This window comes from Enoplosus armatus, chromosome 8 (assembly GCF_043641665.1).
Source record: "Enoplosus armatus isolate fEnoArm2 chromosome 8, fEnoArm2.hap1, whole genome shotgun sequence".
NCBI lineage: Eukaryota > Metazoa > Chordata > Actinopteri > Centrarchiformes > Enoplosidae > Enoplosus > Enoplosus armatus.
Window position 1 is genome coordinate 14,464,988 of NC_092187.1, and position 20,026 is coordinate 14,485,013.

A 20,026-nucleotide genomic window follows, 5' to 3' on the forward strand; every position below is an offset into this window, starting at 1 on the left:
GCCAGGCATAAGCTCACCTTTCTCACGTTGAGGCTACCACCGCCCCCTTGCTGTTCATCGTGGCAAAGCTTGGCGCAGTTTGTCCTTGTTTTTCCGAGCCCATGAATCTTGCATGCAGTGGATATTTTGATCCATGACAGTGCATATTCCACACAGGCGGCCGCGTTCCATCTCATCAAATACAGTCGTCTGCTTCTCTGCCAGTGCTGATGGAGGAAAGTCTTTGGCATCTCATTATTAATTGAATTAAGGGAGATATTTCTGGAGCAAGGTGAGTTCTGAGCCTGGTAACAAAGAATTATTTATGGTGTGCTTTGAAATTCCCAGGCACTAATGGGACTCAGCCCATCACTGTCTATATGGATAAGAACATCGATGTTCACACACAGACACAATCTCCCGCCATCTAGTGTAAATACAAACCAGCCTGAACAGAGATGCCTTGGCTCAGCAATAGCTTTAAGTATAAAATATAGCAACCTCATAAAATAGACAGAAAGTGACTAGATGTCTAATAGGGACTGTTTTCAGACCTGTGTGATGGAACAGTGGCAGTTATCTGGTTATTAAGACCATAGTTTGGAACAACTTTCAGTTTAATCAGCTCTGCCGAAGGTGCAGTTAAAAAAGCCTTGTGTTGTATCATCAAGGCACTATTCATGCCTTGCTCACTCGTACCTGTCACTCTGGTGCTAAAATACTACCTAAATGTAGGCATTATACTCCAAGTAGTCCAGCACAGTAGTCCAGTTAAAAAAAACCTGCAAATTTGGGGAGCATGATTTAAAAAATAAAATAAAAATCATACATGCTGCAAGTGAAGCTCATTGAAGTATCAACATATCCAGTTCAATCATGCCAATACGACGACCCTTTTCCACTGATTCTTCATTCTGTAGTGGTATGCAGAATTGACCTTGGTGCTAATGAGCTGCTTGAGATACAGGATAGCTTGTAGCCCTGCGGTCAAGCTAGGGACAACAGAAAAGGAAACATGGCCATAGTGATGAAGCTCTCACACATCATCATCATCTTTCATTAATATCAACTGCATCTCATTAGTTTGCCAAGTTTATATTAATACTTTAGGATCAACAACAACACAGAACATATATTAGCTTCTGAGTGCAACCAAAGATCTGACAGTCATTCCACATTTAAACTACAATCGTTTGGATGTTTAAAATGCCCCTGAAATGCTTATAATCCATTGGTGCGCGCATGAAATACACCACTTACAGCACACAGCGTAATCTTGCTCGTATATTAATATGACCTCAAAGAATGACCATGATAATTTTGTTTGATAATGTTTTCGCTTTCTCAGAATTAGCAGCAAATATAGAGTCACTGTGACAAAACAGATGATTTCAGAGAAATGCTCTTTAGATAATAGTTTCTTGCTTCTTTAATTCAGTGTAATTGCAGCAGGTTGAAATGGGGCATCCAGAGACTATTATTTAACTAGGTTGTAAATGGAAGAAAAATGCTCTTTGTGTACTAAATTATTTTTGAATGAAGATATATTGAAAATAATTAGATAAGATAATGACTTATGCCATATTTAAACCTACAGGTTTTACATTAGAGGGGCGGAGGGGGAATATAAGGCCGTCACTCTTGGAAGGAAAAGCACCATCAAAGATGTAAGAATGTTTTTTTTTCTTTGCTGAAATGCCCGGTACAGCCCAGTTCCCACCGGCTTAGGTACACTCCGCTCTCCAAAATCAGGTGTGATTACAGCATTCACAGGAAATGGAGGGTTAGAGGAGAAACAAGAGGGGATGTGGGCGTGTGAAGATGGAAAGGGGTACTGGGTCATTAGTCTTTGATGTTTTTTTCCCTCTGATGTGACCCATGACTAATTCTCCTCCACATTTTTTGCATGAAGTGTGTGTGTGTGTGTGCAGGACTTTATTATCTATGAATATATTAATAAATGTATCTATCAATGCGTTATTTTGCTTATGTTCTCTAATAATTTCAGGTCTTGCTCAGCACATTAATAACCTCATCCCCATGGCGACTGCATGCTACGCATTGGTTTCAAGGTTGACTTTGCTGTGTAAAAGAATCCCTTGCTAATCCAGACTTTAGCCTCCTACCTTAACGCCCCATCCATCCAGAAAATCTCCTGGGACATGCTTCTGGCTCACGTGCATGAATCTATCATTAGGAATTATGTGGGAAAGTGGTCGGCTCCTAGCTAGTTACTAGAACTGATATTTTTTTATGCCAATGAATAACGTCACTGGGATAATGTTGTTCTCTCTCCAAACTGACTGTGTCTGTTAGGTCATGGCTATAAGCTATTAGAACAATGGATAGGGAATCCTGGGGGACTAATGGGATGGTGTATGAGGTCCCATGGGACATTAGTGGTATTACATTGTGTTGTCTAAAAGGGGGCGAGACAGAAAGAAACAAGCCTTTTGGGTAGATAAGAGACATGAGGAATTTATGTTCAATAACCTTATTATCATCGGACTTTTGTTTTGCTTTGGAGCCGCTTTAGCATGTCCAATTATTTGCTTAACTTAAATTCAGAAAATCAGCTAAATATGAAGGCTTATTTTCAAAAAATGCTGTCATATTAGTACAATTGAGGGTGGTCCAATGCGGAAGCCTTTATGTTATTACTTTGCATTTAAGATCACCATTTAAACTTAGACCAACCCTTTGTGGGAAAGCTCTGTAATGCTTAACATGGTAAATAACAATCTAACATTGAAACGGAAAGAGATCGGGGGTTGGGGGGGGGGGGGGGGGGGGGACCAGGACCAGGATGGGAAGAAAGTAACAAATAAGAAAGGGGGAAGACAGAAATAACTTATCCACCCTTTAGCAGATGTTTTTCATTATTCCGTACTTTATGACGGTTTTCACTTGGCCATTCACTCCACTTACTGTAGCTGCTCTTATTCAGACCACATAGCACTGTCAAGTGAAATGGCCCATGCTTTGCTCAGTGATATTGCTGCACACAATAACACTTCTCTCTCGGGAGACTTTGGCCTTGTGGATAAAAAAACTCCCATTCAGTGAAGAAAAGTCAGTCCAACTACCACAGCTGATATTTTAGTTTTAGTTTTGCAGGAACCTGTCCTAAACACTGTATGTCGTCTCTTTACCTCAGGGGAGATGATGATGAACTAGTTGTTGACTTGGCAATCCTTTCTCCATTCTGTGAGGCTGCCACCAGGTCACACCAGACACAGTATGAACATGCTGAGACAGAAACAGAAGGAAGAGGTGATGTTCACGAACAAGAAGTTAAACACCATAAGAGAAGATGTCTGTTTATCTAAGTTTCTCTCTTATTACTTAATCATGTAATGTATGTAAGACGTGTTTGTGTATCCCAGCAATGATCACAGCGTCATTGTCTGACTTTTCTGTCGCTTTTAAAACAATGCATGAAAACTTAAAACCACCAAAATACTAGCAAGACAGAGCACCAAGAGACTCAGACAAGTAAATGGATGGAAAGAATTCCAAAATTGCAAATTTGTTGGTCGCCACTTCTGCAGCATAGGCCTATCCAGATATTCAAAATAATGGTTTTAAGGCGTTTATCACATATGGAGTTTTCCCCTATCATACTATAACAGTCAAACATAAAGTAAATGTTTCACGGGTAACCTGAATAACTGCAAACATCTGTCAAAAATAATTTTGAAAGTTAAGTTTGCTCAGTTGTCAGGTTAAAACTAGATTATCGATGTAGAGTGCTACGGTTTATTGCCAATAAGGTGAGCACTTGGTGTTTTGATTGGCTGAGTAGGATGTTTTGCTTTAATCTATATTAAGAATGATCATGCAGCAACAATCACATTGTTTTACAACACAAACTTTATGTATTTTTACAGTCTGTAACTCTCAGTATTCTTCGTTAATGGAGTTTGCTTTATTCTATTGTCAGATCTCCACACAGCGTTGGCACTGTTTCAGGCTGACTTCATTATAGTCTCATCTTCATTATAGTCCCATTAGCACAGTCCATGCTCGTTGGTTTGGAAAGCTGGGAACTTTTCCAGTGACATCAAAGGACTGGCCACTGCGGGGAAGTCACTGGGAAAAGCAGTGAATATCAGAGCAATATCCTGCATGCAAAAATCTGATTCGAGTTTAAACACTGAACTTTCTCACCTGAGTGCATTTTAATGTCCAATGTATGCCACTATAAATCCAAAAATTAATACTTTTTTCTACCTTATTTTGCTGAATGTATGCACAGTTTTGTTTTAAATGAGAAAAGTTTATAATCCTACCGAATGTGATGGTACCTCAGTGTAACTGTATGTGTTGGTGTAAACACTCTTGTGACTGAATCAACTATGGTTGTTTTGTCGGTTTGACTGACCAAGACCAGCTGTTTCACGTTGATACTTGAGCCACATATGTAAAAGGTTTGTCTTCTTGTGTAAAAGAGGTAGGCCTAGGCCTGTACTCAACAGGGCACCACTGCTGCAGTGGTAGAGATAGTCTATTCAGTCCGTGTTGATCCCGCTTCCAGTGCTTTGTCAGAATCCTTCCAGCTTTTTGTGAAATGCGATCCGTCGCATGGGGTCCGTCGTCTTGGGGCTCTCATCCTCTTTCACAACCCGTATGCCCACACACTGCCAGTGCCACATCACTGCTGCAAAGTGCATTTAATTGACTTATCATCTGCTCCTTCCCTCCTTCCACCAAGAGGCTGGACATCCCCACCACTTCTGTCTTTTTACACACACACACACACACACACACACACACACACACACACACACACACACTTTCTTTTCTCTTCTCCCTCTGTCTTTCGTCAGCACTTTGGCAGCAATTCCTGCTTCAGTGAACTTGGCATACAGTGCATGACTTGATCTGACATGAAAACTAAAGGCTAGCTATTATAGCCATGTATTAGAGCCCATGAGTGGGTGAGAGAGAGGGAGAGAGAGAGAGAGAGAGAGAGAGAGAGGCGGAATTATGCCGTAATTCAACAACAATAACAGCATCCTCAGTAGCCTCAGATGCTCAGATCCTGAGAGTAAGGAGGAGAGAAAGTGAGTGAGAGAGAGAGAGAGAGAGAGAGAGAGAGAGAGAGAGAGGGGGGAGGCTAGTCGCATCACTCAGGAGGAGTAGGCGTGCTCTTGTGCGCTGCATCGTTTGATGATCTCCCCGGTTTCCCCCCTGAACCTCCACTGTCTGCTCTCTGCGGGTGAGGTCGGTCAAACAAAGCGACTGAGCGGACTTTCCCTGCCGGAGGAGTCGAGCTCGACTTTCCGCCGGGCAGCAGAGCCGCGTGCACCGGACCGGTCAGCGGGGCCACACCGCGGCACTTTGGATAACTCACACAGCTGAGGATCCCGCCGTTTGCCAAGGCGCGTCGCTCCCATCCGCGTCCCGCACCAAGAGCAGCTGAACACATTGCCATGAATGATTTTGTCAGTCAGCATAGGTGACTTTGATTTCCCATCCATTTTTTTCCCCTTTTCATTTTTGGATTCTCTGGAAGGGGGAGAAAACAATCCACGGTGGCAGCATAAGCTCAAAACTCGCACTGTGCGCGTAGGGAGGGTATCTTTGCCCAAGATGCAGGTGGATCGGAGCTGTGTGGTTTCCAGTGCGTGGTGTGCGTGTCTGCTTTTACTTTTCTCAACTTTAAGCACCAGGGTCACTGAGGTGGGAGGAACCCACCAAAGCATCCCTCCGTCCGTGTAAGTAGATCCTCTTTTACGCAAAGGTGCAGCGCATCACTTGATTCTCCAAGTTTCAAACCAGAACTTGATTAAAAATGCACTAGCTGTGTGAGTCTGCAAAAAATATTTGATGTCTTATTGCGATCTGTCCTCGAATGGTTTCCACTGTTGTTTAATAGTGTGATTGTTGACTGTTATCACAGTCCCCCCCCCCCCCCCCCCCCCCCCAATGTCTGTCTTTTTGTTATAGCCTAGATCAAGTATAAAATGAAAAAAATGGCAGTTACGAATGAATGTTCTTGAAAAATCAGTCAAAGAGCAGTAGTTTTTGAGTCCGCCTCTTAACTGCTCTAAGTTGTTGCCTATATGTATAGCTATATATTTTGAAAATGTTTCTGATTTCTTTCTGATTATGTGTGTGCTGTGTGTGCCATCTGCAGGGTGAAGCTTTGGGCTTCAGCGTTTGGTGGGGAGATGAAGTCCATCTCGGCAAAGTACTCTGGCTCCCAGCTGCTGCAGAAGGTGAGCAGTTTTATGTTGTTTGACTACGACTTCAGGTGTCAAATTAAAAGTACACCCTGGAACCTCAAAACTCTTAAAATATTATTCAAATGTCCACTTGACTGAACTGTTTTTCTTGTGGACAGTTTGACTCTGGGAAAATATTTGAGTGGAAGAGAGAAGAGGAGAACAGATTTTCTTTTTTTTAAAAAAGGAGCTCTACTGTCCTTTTGTATAGAAAAAAATGTTAACACCGTCCCAGTGTGTAAATACAAACACACACACTGCAGATATTTTTTTTCCAAAGCTGAAATGATGTGATACTGTCGGTAAAGTAACTGTTTATTTAAAAGCTTTAAGATACCTCTTTGAGAGACTTGCTGAAATTGCTGTGTGGATGTGAAAGAGCAACTTATGAGAGGAAATGACTGCGGTTGAGTAATTTGTGAGTTGAGAGAAATGTCACTCTTCATCTCTTAAACAGCAGGACCTGTGCTTTTTAGCCACTTGAGAATCGGTAATGCATGTTGACTAGGTAGGCACAGATTTAAAAGCTTATTCTGAACATGTGCCTTTTAAATGGGTGTCCAATTCACAAGCACTCTGGCAGCATTCACACACACACACAGGCATACGCGCACACACACACACACACACACACACACACACAGATATGCTCTCTGGAAAGCGCTATTTTTTCGCTAAACAACTGAGTGTTCCTCACATTTCTAACACCCCCTTACCTCTTTTCGTACCTCTCTGCAGTCTGTTCCCATCCCTCTTCCACTCAGCTTTGTGGCATTTATGCAAGATTTGAGTGTGCTGGAATGCAAATTTTCCTAATGGAGGGTTAGTTGATGAAGCATGAGTTAAAACTGGCTAATGGATAGCCGGTGGATAAAGGGCCAAGTTGAAGCTAACCTCTCAGCAGGTGCACAGACACAGTGTTTGTGCTTGGGGCCGGCAGTTCGGGACCCTGGTGGATGTAGAGACCCGCTGTGGTGTGTGGCTAGTTAGGTGTCACACAGGCCAGCAGAGATGTGATGTGACACACAGCCAGGACTTATGTCTGTCACTTACAGTACACATGTACCCTATACATGAGTGCACACATACAGAACCCCCCCCCCCACCTTCCCACACATACACACACACACACACACACACACACACACACACACATACATCTATGCACATGACCACACACTGCATATTCACATGCACAGCTACTTAGGCACATATGAGCCTATAGCGTGGATTTCATCAGCCGCTGAGAAGGCAGAGAAGTGGTGTTATCTTTTTTTGACAGGATAAAAACTCTTCCCCCTTCTCATCTTTTTCTGCCTCCAAAAAGAAGATAACCCTCCCACAGAGTGACGACCTCTTTATGAAATGCAAATGAAGGCCGCAGGGTTAATTGAGCAAAGAAAAGACTGGAGACCTCTTTGTAGGAAAAGTGCATCTTTCACACCAAACTGGTATGTTGCTGGATCGCATGGTATCTTCAGATGTGCAGAATGTATAAATGCACGCATGCCTTCACTCGCAGGCTTTGGCAACATGTCACAGTGTCCTGTACGTTGTGCCTCATTGTGTATCTGGTACAGTCTGGTAGCTCTTGTCCAGAAAAGCTGAGGAGGGACCACAGTTCCCCCGGGGGCACATATGCTTTTAAATAGGCAGAAAGAATGAGGGATATACGCTGTTGTACATAGTGAGGAGGATGGTACTGAAGAGAAAAGACCAAGGCGCGTGTGTGTGTGTGTGTGTGTGTGTGTGTGTGTGTGTGTGTGTTTCCCCTGGGCAGAGGACAGATGGACTCAGTCTCTCATCAGTTATCCCTCTGACCCCAGCGTAACAAAACTCCCTTGGAAATAACCAAACCTCTGCGTGAGTCTCACACACACGGACACACACACACACACACACACACACACACACAAAATGTGTTTTGCACCAGCACACCAAAACATTACAAATTGTATAAAGTACAGTATAGAAAATATGCAAAAAATACTTTTAAAATATATTTATGTGTATTTTTTTCCTCACATTCATTGAACATATACCATCTTTTTCGCTGAAACATGAAGGAGGAAAAAAGATGGACCAGTAGATGGAAAATCTAATTTTTAAACGCTGCCTGATGACAATGTACAGAACACAAATCTTACTTAAGCAACCACACAAAGTAACACAACAGTGCTCGTCAGATTTTATGTTTTGTCATCATTTCTATACAGCTTTAAAATCTTGCACCTATTGTGGCTCATGGTGTGACTTTGTGTTCCAAGTTAAAATGCTACTTGATACTTCCTGTGTGTTGCCTCTGCATTCATTTGATGCTTGATTTGACTTCCAATTCAATCATCTTCAATGAGAGATATTCTTTAAAAAGTGCAACATGTGATTAGTCATAACTGATAACATAAAACCGTGCAATAAATTACTTCATTCTTTTTAATTGAGTGGAGGCCCTTATCCAAATACATTAGTATCCTAATTTAATATTTTCATACATAATGCATTGAGATGCTTTCAGCAATTTCAGTCAGAATGAAAACAGGTTTGTAGGATCAAGTCTGAACAGATTTATGACTTCAAATAGTCATGAATAATTAAATTATTGCATGACTACTAAGTTGTAAAACAACATAATTCCCAGAAGGACCTAGGGTACAGAAATTATATAAATTTAAATATTTGAAAAGAATGACTTTGGTTCAAATGTTTTCAGAGACCAAATTTAAAATCTTACTTTTTTAAAAAATCCAGTTGGGCCAGATTTGGCCTTTCATCCCCCCCCCCTTTCCTCCCCCTCTCCTGATCTATCCTCTCTTTACACGCCACAGCCCGCTTCCTGTCTCCATCGGAAATAGCTCTTGTTTCAAGGTTATACCAGTCAGGGCATGTGTGTGTGTGTGTGTGTGTGTGTGTGTGTGTGTGTGTATGCACTTATGTGTATGTGTCCCTGAAGAAGGAAAAAAAACATGATCAATAACGCCTTCAATTTGTTACACAAATCAGATGTTAGTAGAATTTCACTGTATGTACAAATACAATACCTGTAGACATAGAACACTGTGCATACACACAGTCATACAAAGGGCAGGAGACTTCTGCTTGAGACACATTAAACATCTCCCACTGATAGTTAGAATTAGCTCTGTGTGTTTTACCCTCTTCACTGCTATTCTGTTGAAATCTTTAATTTCATGTATCATTGAGCAACCTGTCTATATGAGCCAGGCTGGCTGTGATGGCTGTGTCTGTGTGTGTGTGTGTGTGTGTGTGTGTGTGTGTGTGTGTGTGTTGTTGGCTGGACTAGTTTTTCACCTTGCTGATGTTATGGCTTTCTGGAATCAAAGTAGTGGGACATTATGCCACGCTGAAATAACTTCGAGCCTCTAGGTAATGGTAAGATACAAGACAAATGACCATTCTGTGGGATCGCCACCGCCGCTGTCTGAAAGTTATCCTTGCACGTCTGCTTTCCTATTTTTAAAGGCGTAAGCAGTACCTGAGGGCGAGCAATAGGCAGCAGGCGGATGTGCTTTTGCAACGTGTGTGTGCGTGTGTGTGTTAAGTTTGCATACCTACTTAAAGCATGCTCAATCACACATGCATACGCTGCCGCTCTCACACTCAAAGGCGCACAGAGCAAAAGAGCAGAGGATGATAGGAAGGTGTAATGATGTGTGACAAGAGTATGCTGGAATCGATTTGCCTGGGTGGGGAAGAAGAGTGTGTGTGTCTGGGTGTGTGTATTTGTGTGTGTGCATGTATGGTCTCTGATACAGAGTGGTGCCATACCATTCTCCTTTAATATGGCAAGCCGCTGACATGCCTGCTGACAATATTCCAAAAGAAAGAGCAGAAGAAGACAGAGTGGAGTGGTTGTTCAAAAAGAAGCGGCGGGTGAAAAATATATGCCAGTATTAAAGTTGTCCAGTGAAGTGAAGAGGCAAAAGGCTTAGACAGACGCACAACATGTGCATGCTGGGTTTATGGAGTGAAGAGAGAACGAGTTACAGAGAGGGAGGAGAAGAACATGGTTGAATTTGTATCCACTGATGTAGCGGGACACTTTTTTTTGCTTTTGCTAAAAACAGCTGTTTGTTATTTACATCAGATAAATGTATGAGCATCAACTGAAATATAGTTTTAAAATCTTGAATACTACTGTACCTTAACAAAGTCAGAAAAGGGAAATATAAAATACATATATATTTTCAGACTACATGTTCATCTTGCAGTTGCCGGTCCCTCCTCTAGCGCTGCAGTACACGCAGTGCACAAAGCTATTCGCTCTTCTTTTCTCTTTTCTTTTTACACTACAATAAACTTAACATATACTATATGGGAGGTAGTTCTACAGTATATAATACTGCCACTGACTGATTAAAAAATACCTGGAAATGAAAACCTACCAGTGTCACCTTTTCAAAAAATAAGTAAAACAACGTATTTTTTGCTTCAAACTTGATAAATCAAACTTCATTTGTTTAGCATCTTTCAGACAGGTTAGTGCAACAAAACATACATACACATAAAACGATATGTTTTGTTTTTCTATAAGACTAATTTCACAGAAACATAATTGAATATTTCTACAGAAGGCAGTTTCATGTTTGTCTGTTTTAGAAAAAAATATCTCTTTTTGTTCTGAATATGTATTTTAGTCACACTAACCAGATTTAAGAGCATGACTAATTATCTAATTTTGAAGTGGAAATGATTATGCATTTCAGTTTTTCACGTTCATTTAAAATTAATTACATATTTGGATGACAACAGTGGAAGAATGACTCTTGCTGTGTGTGAAACTGTAATGGAGGAGGAGTTTTTTTTAGACATTTTTCCACTCAGTACTCAGTACTGCACTTAAAGTTTTAATTTGATTTAGTGTTCCATTTTTCTATTTACAAATGTTGTCCATTTGTCATACTTGTTACAAATAAATTGATGTAGTTTAAGTGCCTTTTACTTCTTGTTGTTAAAGTTACTTTGATAAACTCAATACTAGAACAATTTCTGTGTTGTATTGTGCACATAAACATGTTAGAATATGTGTACAGTGTAGTTACCAGCTGAGGACACTCAGTTCTAGATATACTGAGGTTGGGGAATAAGCACCCATGAATTACACTTTTAGGTGGTAAAGAAATGAAAATATAAAATTAAGCGATGTAGTATTTCTCCACCAGAATTACATTCTTGGAGGCGGCTTTTAGACAATCCCGTGGGGAGTTATATTATCATAAAACGTGTCTTAAGGGGTTGGAGTTGTGCTGGAGGAATTAAGATTAACTCAGTATTTCCAAAATCCGGGCTATGAGGTTGTTTACTGTATGGAGTCTGCTGGTGGAAAAAAAATATGATTATATGATAATAGCGTAATAGAGTTTTTGGCTGCGAAGGTATTACAAAGTTCTGTCTGGTACATAGAAATTTGAAAGCGGTATGGTCAAACTCCATCACTTGTTCTTCAGATTCATTTGAAGAGAAGCTTTACTTATTTCTCTTTTTGCCCTCTATTTGCCCTTCTTCCCCCATGGATGACATTGTATATCGGTGTGTGTGTGGATATGGATAGGGGAAGTATGTGTGATGGTGCCAATCTGCTGCCAAGGGTGGGTGATGGCTGAGGCGTTCCAGTGTAACAGTGTGTCAGTGAGGGGGAGACGGCTGCAGATTAGATTTAGCTTTGGGAAAATTGAATAGCTGTCAGGTTTGGTTCAGCACGGCTGGCGATGAGGTGAGGGAAGGGGGTGTATAGGGGTGTGTACTGATGACTGTCCCTCTTTCCCTAACCTCCCCTAACCCTCCCATCTCCTTTCCTGCTTCTCGCTCCCTCCCTCTCTTGTTCTCATTGACCAAAGCATGATCTTGCTAAATTTGATTCCTCCGCTGCTCATAGAGGGAGAGGACAGAGAAAGAGAGGTGTGTGTGCGTGTGTGTGTGTCTGTGTGTGTGTAAGAGAGAAAGAGAGAGAGAAAAGCGTAAAAGAAGGAGGAATGTCGTGTCACAGAGTTAATTACAGCGTTAGCAGGCAGGAGTGCAGCCTGTGCTGCTATCCTTTCATGTCCTAGCAGGCCAGCTTTAGCCAACACAGCCACTCACTCATACTGTAATTAGTGCTTTGTTGGTGAAAAGCATGAGAAAAGCCACTGTGAATCAAACACCCTGCCTTTACTGTAGAGAGCTCAGGAGCAGGGAGCAAGGCCCTTTGCTACCGGATTAAAGAACTTAAATTCTTAAAGAGCACAACTGCTGACGCCGTGTTTGTGGGCTTAGAAAACCAAGTGTCTTTTGATGACTTCTTGTGCGGTTCACCTCTTTGATTTATCCCCAATCTCTCTGACTAAGTTCATTTGCTGGCGTGAAAAGTGTTTGATTTAGTAGTTAATTTGTGTTTGTAAGGAAGTTAGATTTTTCTTCCCTGTTTCTGAAGTTTCTGCAGAAGAGAGATACACACACACGCATGCACACGCATAGTGTTTGCATACAGTGTTAACGCCCTGTGCTCTGTGCCGTTCGGATGATGAATGTGAACGCTGAAGATAAATATCCACTGTCACCTGTCATCGTGCTGCTCAGCTCTGGCTCTGCCTCTGTTGGCCCACAGATAAAGAGCATCGCAGCGTGGCTACACCGGACATTAATGGACACGCTCAAGTATACAAGTGTCCACACACACTCTCACAGACTTCTGTAATTATGACAGATTGTTCACCTGCCGTGCTCCAGACTCGACTGCATGCAGAGAGTAAACTTGGCAAAGGGGCGGGACTAGTACTATTAAGCACATTAACGTGTGCGGCATTGTGTGAAGGACTGTCTGTGACTTGCTGCTGTCCGCATCAATCATCCTGCCGGTTGTTTGGGTCCACCCTGTGTGCTGTAGGTAAAGATGGCCCGTATAAAGCAGTACACTGAATAGAAGAAAGGACATCAGAGCCATTACAGCTGCTCCATCAATCATAAATACCTCCTTATATGTCCTGAACCTCTGCATGCTCAGATAATTCTGGTTTATACGTCATGCTCAGAATTAAACATGAACTGGCATTCCAGCTCTTTCTTTCTTTCTTTCTTTCTTTCTTTCTTTCTTTCTTTCTTTCTTTCTTTCTGTTGATTTAACTCACTTTCTCCCACTTTGTTTCTTTATTACCTTCACCCTGTCTGTCAACTCTTCCCGTTGTCAACATTTTCACCCATGTGTTTTTGCGCCCCCAATTATTTTTTCCCTTCTTTCTCCCCTTCCCTCTTGCACTTTCTCTCTAAGTCTGTCCTCCTCTCCCTCCATCCCTCTATTTTAATAATGGATAGGATGCAGCTACGGCACTAAAGAATACATGGGAGGGGATCTTGGGACACGCCAGTGTTTGGAGCAAGTGTTGGTGCCCACACCCTGAAAAAAGTAGTTCTGCTGGCCCAGCACAATGTCGTGCACTCGCTGCACTCTCTGACGGCTTCAATATGTGTCCCAAGTCAGCCCCTCTGTCTCTACATCAACTCTGCCAACGTACACACACATTCGCACAAACACACACTTAGTTTGGCTGTGCTTTATGGAGCCCCGCATTGCGCCCCATTTGCACAACACTTCTCATAGACTGTGAGAGTGCTGCCAAATCCAGCTCAGTGGGACAACAGTGGCCCCTCCTCCCGATGACCTTCACCTGCACTCGCTATCATCTCACACAAACACACACTTGCTAACACAGAGGAATACAGGTATGCATAAACAGCAATGCGAGAACACATATCAGCACACACACATGCACTTTAGTCAGCCTTTCCCTGTTATTCACTGAACAACCTCTCCCTCAATACACACTACAAAAACTTCTCTCTCTTCTGCACATTAGCCAGGCCTGCGCTGGCTAATGTGCAGATGATGCTGTGGTAATGCTGAGCTCTGAGTAAGTGACATACGATTACTTAGACACAGAGGATCGGTATGGATCAACGCTGAGCCACATTGATTCCATGGTGTTGTTGGCATGTGCAGTAACAAAGACAGATACTGTGTGGAAAGTAAGAAGTCCACATTTAGTCCACAGAGAGGAATTGTTGTTTTTCAATCAGACTGAGTCTATTTTTCAAGTGCATAAAAATCGATTTCATGTTTTAGTTTTCAGTTATGTTGCCTGTGACTTATCCAGTGGTCACATCGTGGTATTGGTTCGTCTTAATCGTTGAATCGACAAAGTTTACTTTATTGCTGGCCATGCTTTAGGTGTGTGGTTATTACAAGCATACACAACCTCTTCAAAAACCCTTCAATGGTCTTCTCAACCATTTTGTTGAGCACATTTTGAATTGTGATATCTTGTTGAATTGTACTTAACGGGACCTGATTGAGCAATCTCAAAGCATGTTATGCCTAAAAATATCACCAGTGTGCACTGCGGTTTTCAGAACCAGACCTTGAGGCCTGGGTATGGTGGACTTTCCATCAGAGAGGAATTACAGAACAGAATAACAGATGAGTCTGATCACTGTAACAATTTTTTTGAAATTGGTTGAAATGTCCATTTATGGTGAAGATTGAATTGCTAACAGTTTTTTATTTTTAATCAAAACTGACTATTGCCATAAAATACAGTTTGGGGATTACAATTTGATGAATCTAATGTATTTTGATTGTACAGTTATTTACTTGCATTCCTGAACAGAAAAAGTTGTTTTGTGGTTGCAATAATGCAAGCTGTTATCAGGGCCAAAGGAGGTCATACAAAATATTAAGATTTTTGGTTAATATATGTGAATAAGGACTATTTAGTTGTTCCAGTTTGTTATTTGCCTAATAAATAACGATACAATTTTTAGTTTGAAACATGTTTTTGACAGAATTTGTTAAGCACTGTATGTCAACAATATGCTATAAGCTAATGCCCTATCAAGTAGGAAACTAGTTCAAGGAAATGAAAATTCCACAGAGATCATAGTCCATGTTGATTTATTAACATCATGATCTTCTGGTGTCTCATTCGAGCCATGAACATCTTGTTCTGCATCATCTCACAGGAGCATACCGGGCTGAGGTCCAGGAACTGTGCAGTTCACTGGAGTAAACTGCCGTCCCTATCGCACTCTCAGAACAATCCTGAGATGGTGCATTATTTAAAAAAGGTAGCAATGTGGGGGATGCATATGGTCAGTATTAGTGTTAAGAAATGCTGTGGCAAATAAAGGACAGTTTCTCAGCTAACCCATGGAGTGTCACTGTTTACACCAAGTGTCATCAGCATGTTGTACAGAAACTGGAATGCATCAGACATTGTTTCACTCTTTCATCATCAACTTTGGGTTCTAGATGCCCACTACAACGTCTTGTTCTTTGCTAACAACTGTGTAACGCAGCATGGCCTTCCCTCACTGTAACCCATCCAGGTTTGATGAGTTGTTTGTACTGAGATGCTCTTTGACACATTGCTGTTATTCTCAGCCGTTGCCTACATGTCTACTAGCTTGAAAGAGGTTTGCTATTTCCCTGGGTTTGTAAACTGGAACGCAACTGACGGAGTGAATACTTGGCGGCATCAACAACCATACCGCATTCACAGTAACTAACAGTAACCTTGCATTTATATAGCCATCAGCTTGATCGTCCAGTCATTGAAAGCTCATTGATTTTCTATGGAGCTGTATTTCCAGTGAATATTAAACAGGCCAGTCATTTATTGCTCTTAGCTAAAAACAGCTGGCCATTTTTGGCAGCCGTAATTGATCATATTTTTCAAAATAACTTGACAGGTTCCAAAATCCATTAGCAACCATTCAAAGTGACAAAAGATATGACAAAAGGTCATATAATATGCAGTGCAATCTTTGTAGCATTTCATCAGACAGTTCAACAGTTTTTTGATCGTCTTTTTGTGGTATTCTACAAACAATTACTGACTTGTATTCAAACACAGGAAATGAAAAACTAGGTATTTTCTATATGCTTCAATCAGTGTCTAATAATAATGGACAGACCCTTTGAGCAGAAGCTGCACCACCCCCAGTTATCAGAGTGAATTACCACTATCAGCAGAAACACCCTGAATTAACCTCACCACTGACTGATTGAAAAAATGTTACTGATATAATATTGTCAACAAATATACAAACAGTAACATCACATAGTTTATCCAACAGAGAACACTGACTTTATAAACTTTTCAATTTTATAATGTCCCGCTCAGTATTTATCTTGGTCACAATTCTTTAAAAACAAATCTTTGGGATCTAGATTCAAGATTGTTTGTTTACAAAATCAATATTGGCCGATGTATCGTTTGATTTTCAACACTCTGATATCAGTATTGTCCTCAAAACCCCTGCATCGGTCGGTTTATACTTGATATATAAAAGTGATCAGGTTTCTCTGTAGATATGCAGTGAGTTGTTGATGCTGTTTATGTTCTTTAATGTATTCCATTATGAACTGGATATCGTCTTTAGTTTATATTTTATGTTCTACATTTATTTCAAATTGTTCATTATATTTATATGTCCAGTTCAACTACTACTACTACTATAAATGCTTTGTGGTTCTCAAAAGTATTCTTCCCCATTGTATAGGAGGTACGTTTTTTCTCCCATTTCTTTGTGAGGCCTTTAAAACAAACTCAAATGAAACTGCAGTCCAAGAAGTGTAACTTCCCATAATAAATCTCCACTTGCAAGGATGAATATTACCTTTATACATCCACCACAATGTTTTGCTCTCTCCTTCCACTTTCACGCTGGCTGCTGCTAGAATCAATTCGAGACTGTGAGAATGTATGGAGTGGAATAGGGAAGCAGCAGGCCACATTGTACATGCTGCTAAGCATGAAAAATGTTTTCCACGACTCTGCTGAAACCAACTGAATGCAGGCAACTACAGATAGACTGTGGACTATTAATCAGTTCCATGTGAAGAGATTAGACCTGCTGTTGGTTCTATTATGTTTTTTGGTGAAATGAATTATGGCTGTATGAAAGAAAAAGCGGAATGGAGATAGTAGAAAGGCTACTTCCTGTTCTCACTACTTAAGTTCTGAAAGGGAAATGCTGCCTTTGCTTTATAAAGGAATTATTTTAGGGTAGATATGTTCTCATGCTGGCTTAGATGAAGCCTCAGCTATTTAGGAGCTTCTCTGTGTGTGTGTGTGTGTGTGTGTGTGTGTGTGTGTGTGTGTGTGCGTGTAGGTGGGGGGTACGCCATGACACCATGATGGCAAGGCATGTGAGGACATTGAAAGATGGCGGTCATTAGAGAGAGCAGGGATTTGGCACCCACTCTGAGGGGCAATGGTGCATACCCAACAGACGCAATGCACCCTGGGACAAACTCCTGAGCATTGCTACCAGCTATGCCATAAGGCCTTGTGTGTGTGTGTGTGTGTGTGTGTGTGAGAGAGAGAGAGTTCATATTAGTGTACAGCTGTTATTCTACTGTTCCTCTTAATAGCCCACAGGCAGCCTTTAAACACTCTGTCACTGCAGAAGCACTTACACTCACACACTCAGGAGCTGCAGGTGGATGAATTGTGTTGAGGAATGAAATGGGTGAGGTGTGTAAGTGGTTTCAATTATGCTAAAATAAAAGCAACGTGGCGGTTGGCATGGGGTTGAATGTCGGTTGTCAGCAGTAAGTTTTCATAAATACGTGATGAATACTGTGGAAATTATTTAGATTTTAACTTTTAGGGACTGCTGCAGCCCGAATGCTAATAGCATCAGAGGTCTGTGGTCACTTCCCAGAGTTCCTGGCAGGGTATGACTGACAGTCAATACACTGAAGCTGTGATTTTAGATGCAGATCACATTTCCTTGCATTTCACATTGCGGCTCTTTGTCATGTTTTGGAATTAAAGTAATTTTGGGTTGCAGTTATTGTTTGATGATTTGCGATCCCACATTTGTCTTTTTGTTAACAGACAAAATAAACGCCATACCTTAGCTCACAGGGAAGATGTGCATGAAGTAGTGATTGTTTTTCTTTTTGTTTTTCATATTTAGTCATGTTGTATGGATAATGGCTGACAAATTGCACGTTTACATGCAGGTAAACCACCACTTTGGTCCATCTCAACATCCATTGGATAAAAGAGTGTCATGAAATCCTGGTCCCCAGAGGCTGAAGCCTACTGACTGTTGATCCCCTGACTTTTCTTATGGTGCTACCACGAGGTTGACATTTGCGGTTTTAACTGAAATGCATCAACAACCATTTAGTGGATTGCCGTGAAATTTGGCACTCGTTCCTCATAACCAAATTACAAGTTGAGATGTCTCACAGGTATGAATACTGACCTTTAAAATGACACAATATTTGAAAATGTTCCTTTCAAAGCTGTTAATTATGTTTTTTAGTTACAGTATTTGAGACCAAGTCCTTCTAATGCTTGGCCCAAATAATTGAATATGCAAACCCTGCCTCTCAGTGCATGATTTATTTTCATTGTTCTGGGATTTTACAGGATTAAAATTTGAGATTTAAATGTTTTTCTGTGATTCTGACTTGAGTTTAAGTTGTAAGTCTCAGTCTACAGCTTTGCTTTTTATTGTTTTCGGACAATCAGTCTTCAATCTGTCACACCCACATAGGATAGTTTGGTCATTGAACAACTCCCCTGAGGTAATGAACATGTTTTTACTCCTGTTGATGACTCCCCGCTAAGTTACACATTTTAGTTGTACATGGAACTATTGACTGTTTTCAACAATCAATTCTGATTTTAGCTCTTCTGATGATAACACATTTACAGCTGCTGTCACTGCTGTCAATACACTGAAGAATAGGAAACCAGCGTGTGGCAGTGGTGATAAAAAAAGACGCGTAGGAGCATGATTTAGGTGTTGTTATCTGTCTCGACGTAACAGAGTGTTAATCAATCAAAAGCAAAGACATACCAGATTTGGAACGTTATTATTAAGCACGAGACAGAATTCAGTTATCTTTCATTGTAATCAATCATCAATTTAACAAAGTTGTTTAAAAACATTCAGTGTACTTATCTGGCAAGCAAAATGCTGTGTGGGATAGTTTTAAATTATGTTAAGTGTGTATGTTCAACAGGTGCTGTATAATGCCTTCAGAGGCGACACGGCAGAGCAAAAATTAAGACCAGGACTATTTGTTTTATAAGAAAAAAAATTGAGACCAGGACTATTTGTTTTATTAGAAAAAAAATTGAGATCAGGGTGCCAACTGTTAGTCATACCACAATCTGGTTTCCTGCTCATGCTTTTTCAGCCTGTGACTGTGAGTCTGACCGTGTGGTAGATGTCTGGGGCCCAGCGACACACCGCAATGAAAGTTTTCCATGCTCACTTCTTACAGCTCAGTCTATTTCCTTTCAGGAGCGGCCCTCTTCTCACCGCATGATTGAGTGGTCTGTCAAAGCGGTGTGTGCATGCATGTGTTCTTACAATCCTCCCCATTCATTCACAGCGCATTGATCTGACTTTGAGACATCTCCGAGTTATGATCAATACTATATTCTCCCCCACTGATAGATTGCATTACAGTGAATGGAGCAGCGATGAAGGTGTGGCCAGTCAGGCGAGAAGGGTTTATGATCCCTGAGTTTTATTTGTGTTTAAAGATGTCTTGTTTTTATGTCTATGTGATTAGCATTTGCGCTAAGTGTTTAATTTACATTTTGTCTGTGTGTGTGTGTGTGTGTGTGTGTGTGTGTGTGTGTGTGTGTGTTTTACAATCCACGGGGAGTGTCTCTGTGCCACCAGATACGGGACTCAGACCAACATGCTTTTGAGGCAGGGAGGACAAGCGTGAAATTAATTGTTCCACTTCATCTCCGGCCAGCGTTCTTCTTTTGAGGGAACAATTTGTCGGC

General features: G+C 41.2%; 1 protein-coding gene across 1 annotated transcript in view; it reads left to right on the plus strand.

The window, feature by feature from the left end:
• The first annotated feature begins 5,574 nt into the window (after positions 1–5,574).
• cacna2d3a (calcium channel, voltage-dependent, alpha 2/delta subunit 3a) overlaps positions 5,575–20,026 on the plus strand; it is a 105,766-nt gene continuing 91,314 nt past the window's right edge. Inside the window, exons 1-2 of the mRNA XM_070909891.1 lie at positions 5,575–5,699; positions 6,122–6,203. Coding sequence (XP_070765992.1) covers positions 5,575–5,699; positions 6,122–6,203 — 207 coding nt within the window. The remainder of the gene's footprint in view (positions 5,700–6,121; positions 6,204–20,026) is intronic.